The sequence below is a fragment of the Protopterus annectens genome, chromosome 1.part1 (genome assembly GCF_019279795.1).
Source record: "Protopterus annectens isolate FY-2018-M chromosome 1.part1, PAN1.0, whole genome shotgun sequence".
In the NCBI taxonomy this organism is placed as follows: domain Eukaryota; kingdom Metazoa; phylum Chordata; order Ceratodontiformes; family Protopteridae; genus Protopterus; species Protopterus annectens.
The window spans coordinates 770,466,740-770,483,077 of NC_056726.1; the positions used below are offsets into that span (position 1 = coordinate 770,466,740).

Consider the following 16,338-nt stretch of genomic DNA (forward strand, 5'->3'; position numbering starts at 1 on the left):
GCTTGAGTAATGTTCCCAGTCTATATTCGGGTAGTTGAAGTCACCCAGTATGATGGTGTTTGGAGATACATTTATACGCTCCAGTGTCTTCAGGAAGGCTGTGTGGGGTTCCTGAGTTTGAGAGGGTGGCCTGTAGCATGCTACAATTTGTAGAGCAGTTTTGCCTATGGTTAGTTGCACCTGGATGGTTTCGAGCTTATGCGTTGCCACCAACCTGGAGGTGTGGGTATCCTTTATGAATATGGATAACACCCACTCCTTTTGTGGTGTGGTCCGGGTTTTGGGGACGGAACGCATGATATGAGGTAAAACCTAATAGTGCCAGGGTGCTCTCAGGAGCCTTGAACCAGGTTTCAGTTACAGCACAGACATCGATGTTCTCCATACTGAGAAGGGCCTCGAGTGAGTGCATTTTGAGATTTAGACTTCTGGCATTGAGCAGCATTACCCTCAGTTTCTTCCCATTTTTGTTTTCTAGGGTGGTAGGTTTAGAATTTGAGCCTTGCCTGTTTGTAGCAATCTGTCGGCCCATATTGTGGCTTTAGTTTTATCATGGAACTGCGAAACACGTAAATACAGAGCATGCTAGGCTGTATATTGTACGGACAGTGTTTCATCACTACTACTTTACCCTGTTTTTCTGCCCCGCTGTGGGGGGCATACCAGTAGTTTGTTAGGCTGCACATCTTGAAATCTTTGTTGGCATCTGTAATTCAGCAATATTTTTTCTGCATATGACAGGATAATTCAACTAGATCACTTCTGAATCTGGAAGGAATATATTGTAAGTTGCTACTGCTGCTTCAAGGGGGTGCATATATACCATAAATATTGTTTACAGCATTCCTAATCCATAACTGGGCTAGTCTGCTTATATCTTTCCTACAGTGCTGTATTTATTTAATGTATTTGAAGACTAAGAACATGGATTTATTTAATGCATTTGAAGACTGAGAACATCCAACTGTCAAGCCACATTTTCAGTGGTATCCACTGTGAAATGAAAAACAGACTGAGAACATTTAGTACTTGGTGACAGATATCTTAATTTTTGTGCTGTTAGTATTTATCAGTAAGAATGTGTAATACCTATCAAATATTTACTCCATATGTGGCTATTGGTGAAAGCACGTACTACCACAATTAGTGGATGCTTAGTTTTGTTATCATGCCTTTGACAGTGATTGCAAATTGGCATTTGTTGATGTCCTTCAAGAATGCAACTGCAGTCATAACATATGGGTTGTCCTGCCTCAGGCAGCCCTCGGGCCGCCGGATTCCAAAGTCTGGGTCCGACGTCGGCTGATGTCGCATTTCACTCCGACGTCAGAGCGGCTGGAGTATATAAGCATCAGCCGACGCCATCTTCTTCAGTCTTTCTTGCCGCGCGGTGCCCGAAGCAGAAGTAGTTCGCAAGTGCCAGTCGGTCAGCTCCTGTATTCTTCGAAACCGAAGTCATCAAAAAAGCTAAGTACCCCGTTGGGGACCTTTTCTTGCCTCAGCCGATGTCAGAAATTACTGAAAAAGTAAATAATTGTTTGTCTTGTGGTAAACAAATACCTCATAAGGATTTCCACTCTTACTGCCTCCCTTGCCTTGGCCCAGACCACGACGTCTCGGCCTGTGCCGCCTGTGCTCGCTTCAATAAGCGCACTCTCAGGCGCCGGCCGGAGTTCGCAGAAGACTTTTTCAGCGACAAATTTGATTATACAATGCCATCGGAACAACCGACAACGCAGACTCCTAAGAAACAAAAAGACCGGGACCGACATCCTCGGCCCGCGTCTTCCACCGACACCACGCCAAAACTAACCGCGAGTGCCCCGGTTCCCTCTGAGGCGGTTATTGCACCGCTCCGAACCGAAGACACCGCATTACCGATACATCCGATACCGGAGGCCACTCCGACGCCAGTTATTGATTTTCCTCCGGATACCGAAACTGAGAAAATGCCCAAGACCATTGCTGTTTATAAGGTCACTCCTGCACGTGGAGCGGCTAGGCCTCCCATGTACATGTTTATCAAGGCCTACACACGTGCTAAGGCAGCCAGCAAGTCCAAGCATCTTACTGCTAAAACCTTACCTCAGCCTACTCCTGAAACTCAAATCATGTCTATGGCCGCAGATTTAATTTCCCTGATCAGAGGTTCCCAGGCCCATCCTGAGAGAGGATCCCAGCCTCCTCCTGACAAGAGGCCCAGGGTTGAAACCTCTGACCCTCTTCCTTCAGATGAAGATTCTGAGAACTCTGTTCGCTCCGAAAGCCAGGAAGAGCCCTTCCAGACCTATGAAGATTCAGATGCAGAGGACTCCATTCCCTCAGCCTCCCCTCCTGAGGATATTTCTTTTGGGGAAGTTCTGCATTCCATGAGGGAGCATTTTAAGTGGCAAGGCCAGGAATATTCAGATTCCAGAAAGCGCCTTCGAACCTTCCTTAAAAAGCCCCAACACAGACCCTTAGCTATACCTCCTGTGCTTGATGTTTTGGATGATTTGTACTCTGACTCCAGTGTTACCCCTGATACTCTTCCTCTTGCTCCTGTCAAGCCTGACAGATACTATAGGGTCCCAGAAACCCATTCTCATTTCTTTAAGGCCCATGCTGTTGATTTAGAAACAATTTCCCAGTGGCCTAAAGGGGTTTCAGCTACCACCTCCAAAAACCCTTTGCCTTCTAACAGGGAAGCAAGGTCCTTAGAGAGATGGGGGAAGAAGGTTTACACCTCCACTACTTTATCTATGAGAGCTCTCAATTGTCTCTTTCACATGTTTCAATATCAGGATTTCCTGTTAGATGATTTACAGAAAACATTGGCCTCTCCTGAACCCTTAGATAGGAAGTCTTTGCAGGAGGCTGTGCAATAATGCTCAACAGGTTAGCAATCACTTTCTACAGTGTGGATATGATGCATTGGAGGCTTCATGTAGGGCAGCTATGACAGGGGCGGTCATTTGTAGACATGCATGGTTAAAAGAACAACCTTTACCAGATCATGTTAAGGCAAAACTTCTTGACGCACCCTTGGAAAAGAACAAGCTCTTTGGTGCTAATGCTAAAGATGTGTTAAAGTCCATTGAGGAAAAAGCCAAGTCAGTTCAGACAGTAAAAGATTTCCTCCAGGTTCAGCCGCCCAGATTCAGCAGGAACTGGCCTTCTAAAAACTGGTCCTTTCCTAATCCTGAAAGATTTCAAAGGGGCAAAAACAGGCGTGGCCGAGGAAGAGGACAATACAGAGGATCCTACAGGGGACGACAATGGCAACCAACAAACCAAAGAAGTGACACAGGGGTTTCTCCTGCACCGCAGGGACAATCTCAATGACTTTCCTCTAGTTCCGCTAACCAAGGAGCAAACAGAAGCTCCTTTGGGCGGAAAGTTATCTGTTTTCAAAAAATTGGCACAAACTGACAAAAGACAAATGGATTTTGGACATTATAGACCATGGTTACAGGTTCCACTTTCATACCTTGCCAAGAAAACAAGGCATGCCAAACCTTCCACAAAATCAGAGGGCAGAGGCTATCAAGCAAACTTCTCTGCTTGCGCAGATCAAAGCAATAGAAAAAGTTCCACAACAAGAACAAGGTCAGGGGTTTTATTCAAGACTGTTCCTTGTTCCAAGAAAAGAAACTCAATGGAGACCAATACTGGACTTGTCCACTTTAAACACTTTTCTCATAGTACCAAAGTTCAAAATGCTGACTCTACAGCAACTCCTTCCCATGCTGGGCAAGGGGTCTTGGCTGATTACTCTGGACCTCAAGGAGGCATACCTGCATGTCCCTATCAGACACAGCTGCAGAAGATACCTCAGATTTCTTGCAGGGCCAGAGCATTATCAATTCTCAGCATTGCCATTTGGCTTATCTACTACGCCCAGAGTATTCACGAAATGCCTGGCATCAGTAATTGCTCATTGCAGGCTCCAGGGGATTCAAATCTACCCGTATCTGGACGATTGCCTCATACAAGCGGACAACAAACTAACCTTGACAAAAAACTTGAATTATGTCATACACTTGCTACAGGCTCTGGTATACACAGTCAACTTTCAAAAGTCAAGACTTCAGCCATCCCAGCAAATAACCTTCTTAGGAGTCAAACTAGACACGGCCTCTCAAATGGCTTACCTGACAGAAGACAAGCAAAAGAAGTTAACCCATTACTTCAAAAGTTTAGCAAAGCTCATCCAGATGACTGCAAGGAGTTTCCTACAGGCCCTGGGTTACATGACATCCTGCATTCTCCTGGTTCCACTAGCAAGACTACACATGAGAAAGCTTCAATGGTACTTAAAAAGCTTATGGTCTCAACACAGCAACAACCTAGAAGCAACTATCCCACTCATTCCATGTCTTCAAAAGGAATTTCTCTGGTGGGCCACAGCAAGCCAGTCAAACATAGGTATGTCGTTCAAAAAATCTCAGATAACACAGACCATGACCACAGACGCCTCAGACCTTGGATGGGGGGCACACATGGAGGGCAGATGTATTCAAGGACAATGGTCTCCAAAGGAAACACATCTGCATATCAATCAAAAAGAAATGCTAGCAGTAATGCATGCCATCGAGGCCTTTGGGCAACAACTTCAACAAGGCCACCTATTAATACGGACAGACAGCACCACAGTGATGTGGTACATAAACAAGCAGGGGGGCACTCATTCTTACCCCCTTTGCAGACTGACAATGAATCTTTGGGAAAAATCACTGGGTCTAAATATACAGTTACAATCCCAGTTTGTTCCAGGCAAAGACAATGTTCTGGCGGACAGTCTAAGCAGGAATTTCCTAGACCCCCACGAATGGAGGCTACATCCAGACATCTTCTTATGACTCATCTCGACATGGGGCAGGACGGCCGTAGACCTATTTGCCTCCCACCTCAATCATCACTTACAAAAGTTCTGCTCAAGGACATATCATCCACAAGCATGGAAAATAGATGCCCTCTCATTCAACTGGAGCTCCCTGACAATTTATGCATTTCCACCTCTGCCACTGATGACCACAGTGTTATTAAAGATCAAAGCAGACAAGCTGAAGGGGATCCTAATAGCTCCAGACTGGCCAAGACAACACTGGTACCCACTACTACGGAGCATATGTCACAACAGAACGTGGGCCCTTCCACAATGGCCCCAACTTTTGACTCAACACAACTTCAGGACAGTTCATCCCAACCTCCAGACGCTACAGCTAACAGCTTGGGAAATCCCATAAATAACCTTGATATCTGAAGTAGGAGATTCATTTGTCTGCAACCTGTGGGTTATGGATCCGACATCGGATCCGAACCGGCATGGTTTACCAGCTATGGATCCAAGCTCTCAGCTCCTCCCCTCAACCCATAATGCCCTGCTCTCCCTACATGACCTCAGATCTTGTTTGCCGCGCTGGTGACCAGATTTGTGTTCCTAAGCTCTTCAGCTAAGTGCAGTTTTCTAGTATTTACAGTGTTTAAATTTGTAATTTTGTGTGAAAGTTGTGAGAAAGTTTAGGTTTCCCTATTACTTGATTATACTTTTAGTGTTTTAAATTTAATTTTTACTTTTCCCTCCCCTCGCTGGTAGCGTAGTGTGTGTTTGGGCCTGTGTGTGCTTTAGTTACTTTTGCTTTTACCCTAGTTTAAGTAACTTTTTTGTGTACTTGGGATGTCTGAACAACCCAAAGCAGTGTTTTCTAAGTGCTCCAAGTGTGGCCATAAGCTTTCCCCGGCTGATGGCCACACTCGGTGCGTTAGATGCCTTGGGGTTGAACACCTCACTTCTGGATGTTCCATTTGTGCAGGGTTCAACCCCAGGGCATTGAAGGAGCGGAGGTCCAAGCTTGTCTTGGCGGGTCTTTTGCCACCGGACTCGGCTCCGGCCTCCGCTCCTTCGGGGGTAACCTTTTCTACGGTTGTCTCCTCTCCAGCTCCCCCTCCTCCTCCTGGGACTCAACCTCCCTGTAGTGGTTCAGAGGAGAGGGAAGCTAAAAAAAAGGACCAGAGGGAGAAGCACCATAAGCGGTGGGCCGAGACCTCTGTTTCGGCCCCGCCAGCCAAGCGGGCTTCTCCTCCGGCCTCCTTGTCTGCTGGCTCTCCCCCTCCTCGGCTCCGGTCTCCTGTGTGTTTTTCACCGGGACCTGAGGAGGAGGAGACCCGATCTCCGTCGAGGCTATCCAGGAGGCACTCAAGGCCTACCTCGGTAGCCTCGTCGAGATCAACCTATAGCCTGTCAGATGCTGATCTGGACCGGATGATGAGAAGGTTCATCCAGGCCCAGATGCAGATGGGAGTGCTCTTGCCTCCCCCCCCCCTCTGGGGGGGAGCTCGACCCCGTCTTTCAAGCCAATTGCTCCTTCTCCGACCCGCTACCCGGGTTCGGAGCAGTTGGAGCCGAGCAGCTTCTGAGCCGGGGGTGGGTCGGCTCCGATAGTACTTGGTACTTCGGATCCGACCCTGCCCTCGAGTGCTTCGGATCCGACCTCTCGGAGCCTGGATCCGAGCTTCGGATCCGGGGGGATCAGTGCTCCTTTGGCGCCGTCTGTGTCGGGCGCACTGTCCTTCTTGGATCCGAGTGCTTCGGCGCCGGCTCCGATCCACTCCTCGGATCCGAGGGGGAGCCGATTGTCGGATCCTTTGGTCGAGGTCGGCTCCCCTTCGGCTTTTGATGTAGTGGAGAGGGTCTCCCGACCCCCGGCACTTGCTTCGGCTCCGTCCCGCGCTCCATCTGCACTGGGTCAGGCTTCCACCATCCGGCCCTTGGGACAGCCTGCTCCTTTGCCCCAAGCTGTTCCCCTGGAACAGGTCACTGTTTGCGAGGAGTCCTTTGACAGCCCCCCGGAGGATGTTCCCCGCAAACATACTTGCAAAAGGAGGCACATTGACTCCCCCGAGTCTCTCACAGAAGACACGGATTTGGAGGAAGGGGAAGGCTCCCCAAGGTCACCCCCCGAGGATGTCTCATTTGGAGACATCATGGAAATGCTCCGCATAAGGGGGGGGTGGTCTGCCCCCAAGTCTTCCTCGGACGAGTCTGTGTTCTTGGAGGCATTTGAAGCGGGCCCGTCTACCTCTTGGGTGTCCCCTCCTGCCGACCCCCTGGTGGACCTCATTACCACCAGGGCGTGGAAGGAACCGGACACCGTGGAGCCAATCCCAAAAAGGCCCGACCGTATTCTCAGTCCCCCAGCTGACCGTGCCCATTGGAGTAAGGGGCCTCCGGTAGATGCCATGTTGACGGCGGCGGCCACCAAGAGGGAACTTGCTCAGGAGAGTCCCTCAGTCCATCCCCCGAGCAAGGAGTCTCGGATGATGGACCGCTTGGGGAAGTGGATGTTTAGTTCAACGACCTTCTCGGTGAGGGCGCTGAACTATCTGGCACACGTGATTAGGATGCAGCGCGATCTTATAAAAGAATACGCTGCATCCCCTCCAGAGTCCATGTCGGAGGAGGACAAAGTGTTGCACTCCACCCGCATGGCCACTCTCAGGTCCGTCACTAATACCTCTATGCGGCTAATGTCCCATGCTACGGAAGGTGCCGCTAGAGCCGCAGGGGCAGGCCTAGTTACTAGACGTCAGGCCTGGCTCCGTCATTGCGATTTCTCAGAGCCCTTCAAGGCGTCATTTGCAAACGCCCCCTTCGATGGTTCTGCCCTCTTTGGCAAAACTGTTCGCGACACTTTGACCCAGAGCGAGAAGGACGGGAAGACGCTGTCTGCCGTCGGAATCTGCTTCTCTGCACCCCAGAGGCCCTATTCTAGGAACCAAAAGGGTCAGAAGAAGATGTGGTTCCGGAAGTCGCAGCAGTCCCAGCCTGCTCTGGACAACCAGTCCTTCCGTGGCAGAGGAGGACAGGGAGGACGCCGCCCTAGGGGCAGAGGGGCTCCTAGGAACTTCGGGTCCAGAGAACCCTTCTCTGAACGGCCCGCGCAGCAGCCCTGAGGAGTTGCCCGGCTGCTCCACTCTGGAGGCAGTCGGGGGACGTTTTTCGGAGCACCTAGCGGCATGGGAGTCCATAACATCAGACCGCTGGGTTCTCCAGATTATATCCAGAGGATACCGTATCCCCTTTCTTCACTTGCCAAAATTGAAGTCCCTCCCCGACGTTCCACCCGGTCAGTGGGAGGCCGCTTTGGCAGAAATTGGCCATCTGCTAAAGAAAAGAGCCATCCAGCCCGTCCCCCCAGACCAGATCGGATCAGGGTTCTACTCCAGGTTCTTTTTAGTGCCAAAAAAGACGTGGGATCTAAGACCAATTTTAGACCTTTCACTCTTGAACCTGGCAGTTCCCAAGGAGAAGTTGCGAATGGTCACATTGCAGTCTATTCTCCCCCTTCTGGGAGAAAATCACTGGATGTGCTCCATAGACCTCAAGGATGCGTACTACCACATACTAATGGACAGGCGCTCCAGGAGGTTTCTCCGCTTCTGGCTGGGAGCCAGTCACTACCAATTCCGGGTCCTTCCCTTTGGTCTCACCACAGCCCCCAGGGTGTTCACCAAAGTATTAGCAGTGGTAGCGGCCCACCTGAGGCTTCAGGGGGTGCAGGTCTTTCCTTACCTGGACGACTGGCTTCTCACCGCCCCAACAAGGCATCTACTTCTCTTGGCGCAAGACTCCTTTCTCCATCTTGCTCCACGCCTGGGCATCACGATAAACACAAAAAAATCCAACCTAGCACCCACTCAGCTCATAGATTTTATAGGTGCCAGGTTAGACATGAGGAGACTGAGAGCTTTCCTCACAGCGGACAGAGTGCAAAGCCTACAGCTCCAGGTGCGGGCCATTCTCCACGCAAATTCAGTTCCAGCAGAGTTGGTCCTGAGGGCCCTAGGGTCCATGGCGTCAGCGATTGCGCTTCTTCCTCTCGCCAGGTTCAATATGCGTATTCTTCAATGGACCCTCATGGTTCAGTGGTCGTATCTTGCTCTTCCTATGCATCATCCCATTGCGTTCAGCAAAGCGTGCAGGTGGTCCCTCCTGTGGTGGCTACAGTCTCCAGATCTCCACGGAGGCCGCCCCTTTTGTGCCTCTCCCCCTCTCGCCACGGTGACCACGGACGCCTCCCGCCTCGGGTGGGGGGGCATTTTGCAGGCCGGACGGTCCAAGGCACGTGGGACGATTCAGAGACCTTGCTGCATATCAATGTCCTAGAGATGAGAGCAGTGCTCTTAGCGTTGCTAGAACTTCAGGCCTTTCTTCCCTTGGGAACAATTGCGATTCAATCGGACAACATGTCTGTTGTCTGGTATATCAACAAACAGGGAGGAACCAGGTCTTACCCCCTTTGTTGAGAAGCCATGAGAGTGTGGGAATGGGCAATCTCCACCAACCGCTTTCTCATAGCAACGCATATTCCGGGTCGGTCCAACATCCTGGCGGACAAACTCAGTCGCACCATTCTCACCCCCTACGAGTGGTCTCTCAATACTCAGGTAGCGGAACGCATCTTCGCACAGTGGGGAACTCCTTGTTGCGATCTTTTTGCGTCTCCCTCAAACACCAAATGCGACAGTTTTTTCGCCCTGATACCTCCTCCCGGAGGTTCTCCAAGAGACGCTCTGGTGCATGCTTGGCCACTCGGTCTTCTTTATGCTTATCCCCCTTTGCCTCTGATGCTCCAAGTTCTTCAGAAAGCCTCTCGGTTGGGATGCAGAATGATCCTCATTGCTCCCTTTTGGCCTCGACAGATCTGGTTCCCCTTCCTAAGGTCTCACTCAGTGAATCCTCCTTGGATTCTAGATCCCATTCCGGATCTGATTTCTCATCCATCCCATCTGTCTCCTCCGAACCTGGACAACCTCAAGCTGACCGCTTGGCTGCTCCAGTTCCACTCCTGATCAGGACTCCCGGTATTTCGTCCCCTGTTAAGGCCATCCTGGTGGCAGCTCACAAGCCATCCACTAGGAAAGTCTACCGTAGCAAGTGGAAGCGGTTCTCTTTGTGGGCGGAACGGCAAGGCCTAAACCCCTTCACAGTTCCTCTCCCTTTGGTGCTTGACTTCTTAACCACTCTTTTTAATGATGGTGCCAGCAGTTCCACGGTCAAAGTACAGCTTGCAGCAATTTCTCATTATCACATTGGTCATGACTCCGCTCCACTGATGTCTGCCAAATTGTGTAAGATTTTCCTTAAAGGTACCTTTCTTCTCAGGCCCCCTATAAAGCAAGCGGTTCCTCCTTGGGACCTTTCCTTAGTTCTTCAGGCCTTGACCGCTCCCCCCTTCGAACCTGCGACTACTGTAGATCTGAATTTCTTATCTTTCAAGACTGCCTTCTTAGTAGCCATTACTTCGGCCAAGAGAGTCTCAGAGATTCAAGCATTATCAGCTAAACCTCCGTACTTGGTCTTTCATCCGGACCGTGTTTTCCTCAGGACCATCCCGTCCTTTCTTCCTAAGGTAGCTTCTGAAGCAAACATTAATCAGTCCATTAACCTCCCTGTTTTCTTCCCCAAATATCAAAACAAGGGTGAGTACAAGCTTCACTCCTTAGACGTTCACAGGCAACTTAGATTTTATCTAAACAGGACTGCTGGTCATAGGCAATCCGACCAGTTGTTCATTTCCTTTGCTAAACTTAATTTGGGCAAGCCAATTTCCAAAGTCTCATTATCTCGCTGGATTTCACAATGTATCTTGTTGGCTTATGAAGCTTCGGGAAGGCCCGCACCGGAGGGTGTACATGCCCATTCAACCCGGTCAGTCTCTACCTCGGCCGCCTTTAAGGCTAGGATTCCTCTAGATGATATTTGTGCAGCAGCCACGTGGGCTTCATCTCATACTTTTATTTCCCACTATAAGTTGGATCTTGCATCTAGAGGTAGAGCATCCTTTGGCTCCGCGGTGCTCTGGAATATCCTTCCATGATGGCCGCCCAAGATTCAGGTAGCTGGGGACTCTGTCCCACAGGTTGCAGACAAATGAATCTCCTACTTCAGATTTAGAAGTTATGTACTCACCATAACGTTCCATCTGAGTAGGTGTATTCATTTGTCTGCAACCATCCCATCCTCCTATCCCCCTGGCCTTTCAGTTTCCTGCATATGTTGTGTTACCCTTTTCAGGGTGTTTATGCTGTTGGCAAACTCGATCTGAGGTCATGTAGGGAGAGCAGGGCATTATGGGTGAGGGGAGGAGCTGAGAGCTTGGATCCATAGCTGGTAAACCATGCCGGTTCGGATCCGATGTCTGATCCATAACCCACAGGTTGCAGACAAATGAATACACCTACTCAGATGGAACGTTATGGTGAGTACATAACTTCTAATTACCTCTCTCCAAGGAAGTTCAGCGGATACTAACAGAAGCCCGCAGACCATCCACCAGAAAGGCTTACTCAGCCAAATGGAAGAGATTCAGCATTTGGAATACCAACAAGGGTCATGATGCATCACTTTTGAGCATTCCTCTCATCCTGGAATACTTGGCAGATATGCTACATAAAGGACTCTCATACTCTTCCATAAAAATTCATGCTTCAGCTATCTCAGCTAGATGCAACACTGACCCACCTGTGTTTTCACATCCTTTGTTAAGGCAATTTCTTAGAGGAATCAAGAATATAAAGCCCCCAAGAAAGGCACCAGTACCAGCTTGGGACCTCAATTTTGTCCTAGAAAAATTGACTCTACCTCCCTTCGAGCCAGCAGCTTCTGTGGATTTACAATTTCTTTCCTGGAAGACAGCTTTCCTGTTGGCCATTACCTCAGCAAGAAGGGTTTCGGAATTACAGGCCTTAATGGCAATACCACCGTTCATAACTTTTAACAGAGACAGGGTCTCCTTATGAACCAACCCTACCTTTCTGCCAAAAGTGGTATCTAGGGTTTCTTTAAATCAAGCAATTCACCTGCCTACTTTCTTTCCCAATCCTGAGAGCAAAGGGGAAAGACTGTTACATACCTTGGACATACACAGACAACTTTGCTACTACCTAGACAGAACCAAGACCAGTAGGAAGTCTGATCAGCTTTTTGTAGCTTACGCCCCTGGAGTACAAGGAAAAGCAATTTCTAAACAGACAGTTTCAAAATGGATTGGACATTGCATCAGATTCTGTTATTCCTTCCATGGAAAGAGTGTGCCAGCCAATGTCAGACCACACTCCACCAGAGCTACAGCCACCTCTACAGCTTTTTTAAGAGGGGTGCCTACAAAAGACATTCTAGAAGCTGCTGCATGGAGCTCCGTGCATACATTTTCCAAACACTACAACCTCCCTTTATATTCCAGATCCAGAGCAGGCTTTGCTTCAGCAGTCCTGCAGGGATTGATAGCTACACCATCACTTTCTTAGAGCATACCACCTCCCCCAGCTAAGCTTTGGTATTCAACCCATATGTTATGACTGCAGTTGCATTCTTGAAGGACATAGTACAGTTTTGTACCTACCATAAATGTAGATGTCCGATAGATATGCAACTGCAGTCGGGTTTTCCCTCCCTCCTTCCCCTCTATGCCTTGGGTCCACTCCCCTCCCTGTTATCCTTAGCTGGGGATATCTGTTATGGTGTATCTGTTTATTGCTTATTTGTTGTCTGGAAACCTATTTTTGTCTTCCAATTTGATTACAGCCTTCCTTGGAGGGCACCTGGCATCTGGGGCAAGAAACACTGAAGAAGACGGCGTCGGCTGATGCTTATATACTCCGTCGGAGAGAAATGTGACATCAGCTGACGTCGGACCCAGACTTTGGAATCCGGCCGACCGAGGGCTGCCTGAGGCAGGACAACCCATATGTTATGACTGCAGTTGCATATCTATCGGACATCTACATTTATGGTAGGTACAAAACTGTACTTTGTATTGCCCCAGAAAGTTGATTTACCATCACCCATCTATACCTATAGGTGCCTCTGTATTGGCATGTGTGCATCCTGTAGTCGCAGGTGACTCATAAACAACCATATTAAGTGTCTCTTTAGTGGAATGCGACTCCAGGTGTGTTTTTTTTTGTTTTTCAACACTAACCACTGGCAGACCTTGGTGCCTGTCCTTGATTGCCAGGTCTATCATCATCCCAGATTTGCTCCGATAAGGGTTGGAGATAGCAGTTAGATCAAATCATAGCAGTTAGATCAAATCATCCCTTTTTTGCATCATGTTGCTTGCCGAGATGTTTTTTTCTTTGTGGCATTAACCTTCCATTGCTCCGCCCGCCCTGCACATGCTTATTAGTGTCTGCTGGGTGGGTGGATGTGTAATGGAGATGTCGTGGCATATCATCTTGCATCAGCTGTGACTCTGCCAATATCCTCCATCCTTCCCCACTTAAGACATTGCCCCTCTCTGTGTACTGGGCATTTATCAGGGGACAAGCGTAAGAAGCATCCAGGTTCACTTCACAGTCCTCCAAGGACTGGCACTCCCATCTTTTACTGTCAGTGCCTGAGATGCCTGAGCTGCTAAATGGCCCCAGTCACCTGGGCCATAGTAAAGGCTTTATCCCTGTCTACCACAACACCGGCTATGCTACGTGTGTTTTGGAGAATTTGATACACCTTTAAAACTTTGTCTATGGCCAAGATACACAATGCTGTGAACACCTTGATCTCTGTTGAGATGCCACATGCTTTGACAATCATGGAGTTCATATTGTATAATTTTGAGCACAGAAAATGACTGCAAATTATTTGCAGTAATTTTCTGTGCTCAAAACAATGTAGTATTTTGTCAGTACATTGACATATTAGGAATACTGTACTAATACATGTTGAAATTGTTTGGAAAAATGTGTGTGTGATTTATGTCTTCCATGTTGTGATTACAGAAAGCGCAAAATGAATTTTGTTCAAGATCGATACAGCCCGAAGTACAAGACAGCTGCAATGCAGTGTATGACCTAAAGGTCAGTGTTCTTTTGGGTAAGATTTCATTTGTGTTGATATAGTGAAAGGTACTCAGCTTTGCAGCATGTCAGTGATTAGAGTTTTTATTACAAAAAAGCATTTTATATATTACAGATGGTTTAAAGTCAATGTGTTATGTTTTAATTTACATCCTTGTTGATCCTTATTGGAATTCCATTATATTTTTTAGTTTTTTTAAATGTAAAATAGCTGACACAGTTTTCTGTAGTACTCTCTGTTTATGTACCAGTTATTTTGCATAAAAGGAAGAAGCCCCAACTGCAACTCAGATGAGACTGGATCAGCCAGCGAGCTGGTTACTGGAAAATCGAGTGAGGGATGGTGGGAGAGAGTTTTGACTAACAAAATCTGGTTTACCACTCCTTTGGACAGGGGGCAGTCTAGTCTTCAGTGTAATTCTTAGTATTCATCCTCTGATAAGCAAGCTGCAAAAGCTACCCTTGCCCCCCCTCCCCCCACAGCTTGACACTGCACTCTACATGGCCTCAGGACCTTCAGATGGAAATTTTGCAGTTAGCCTACGGAATACGCCTCTTCTCAGATAATAAGGGCACAACTACTTCATACGCCGGTCTGCCCTTGTCTTCACCCCCCTCCCCAATATGACCTCAGGACCTTCATCTGGAAATTCTGATATTATCCCAGGGAATACACCTGCTCTCAGCTAAGAACACCGCCTCTACTTGTTACTACAGTTCATGTGGACCCTTATTTCATGTATAAATGTTATCCCAGGCTACACATTTTTTGTAAATTGTAAGAAAAGAAAGAATACATAAGCTGTGGTATTTTTTGGAAGTTTCCCAGCTAATCTGCTCTCCCTGACTCCTGCATTCTACCACAGGATGTACCCCCTTCCAAACTCCCACTAACCTCCCAAAATAAGTTAACTCTCCCTGCTCCCCTAATGCTGCTTTCTCCAAATATATTATTACCCTTGGTTCATTTTGTTACCGAAGCCAGTACTATTCCTGCTGTCATACTTTTTTCTTCTCCACTTTATATGCCTCCTCTGTCTCCCATCATCTGTCCCTTTCCCCTTCCAGAGTAATGTGCTAAGTAGTACTAACCTTTACTCTGACTTACTGAAAAGTAAAGTAACTATACATGTGCAGGTGTTTAACAAATGTGCTAACTGTGCTAAACCTTTTTTTTTATTTTCTCACAGTACTACAGTCTTGTCAGCAAACTTATACTAAAGTCAGAAAGATGTCTTTACTGACTGTTTCTGTAACACTGAAACCTCTTTCCCTCTGCTGGTGTGTGGCCCCTGCACTGCTCCCCACACCCCCCCACATCATCTACCGCTATACTTTCTTCTACAATCCCAATGATATTCTTTCCAGTTCTCTCACACATGTCATTAAACGATTAAATCAGCCTACACACTATCATTGTTTCCTCCCCATCTCGCTGCTCCTCATCACACTAAAGTCCCTCCTCCTCCTTACCTCACACTCCTTTGTTAGCCTGTCATAGTATAAGTAACACCTTAACTCCTTTCTCACTTGCCGTAGTATTATTCCCAGTCTTACATAAACCGTGCTGTTAACCTTCCAGCCTTACTTTACTCCTCCTGTTCACACATATTTCATCTGCAGTGCACAACACTAAAAATACAAACAGCTGTCAGAACCATTGCAACTAGCAATTATTTTTTAACAGTTTCTGTGATATCTCCCCCAGACTATTTCACATAGGCCCCTTCTACTAATCCAAACTAAACATAATTTACAAACACCAATCTATAAAATAAAATTCTTACCCATCACACCAAAGGATGCTGTCATAGAACAACTTTACTTCTCCACCATGTAACAGTGCAGTGACATTCACCCAAACCAAAGTCCTTTCCAGCTACCAACCAACATACTCCTTACTAAGACTCTAAACCTTGTTACAGTAAATTTTCGAAGCATATATAATAAAATTACTGACTTTTATGCTTAGGTAACCCATTATACCCCCATTTTCATGGCTTCAACTGAGACTAAACTTAAACCTAATATCAAAGACTCTGAATTTCTTTCTCCAGGCTATAACATAATCAGATTAGATAGAACACAAAAGAAAGCAGGTGAAATAGCCTTACTCTACCCTAATTCCTATACTTTTATTCCTTTCTCTCAAATTCCATCCCAAAATTTACCAATACCGAAATTCTTATTACCTGTTCAAAACTAAATGATACAAAAAGCTTATGCATTGTGGTGCCTTATATCTCTCCTGGATGCAACATTACCATCCTATAAGACATACTGTAATGGATATCAAGTGCAATTACCAATGAAATTATCATTCTTGGTGAGATTAATATCATCTGGTAGAACTTAATTCTGACTTCCCAACTTCAATCACAAACCTATTCAGGTCCACTCAACTTAATAAAACACTGACCAGGTATAAAAAACAGAGCTCCACTGTTGAATGGATTCTGGTTACTGACCCAAGTAAATTTGCTACATGTGGTACAC

General features: G+C 47.3%; 1 protein-coding gene across 1 annotated transcript in view; it reads left to right on the forward strand.

The window, feature by feature from the left end:
- The window catches only part of KIAA1328 (KIAA1328 ortholog), a 1,446,094-nt gene that overhangs the window by 500,830 nt on the left and 928,926 nt on the right, over window positions 1-16,338 (forward strand). The window contains exon 4 of the mRNA XM_044087278.1: window positions 13,765-13,842. Coding sequence (XP_043943213.1) covers window positions 13,765-13,842 — 78 coding nt within the window. The remainder of the gene's footprint in view (window positions 1-13,764; window positions 13,843-16,338) is intronic.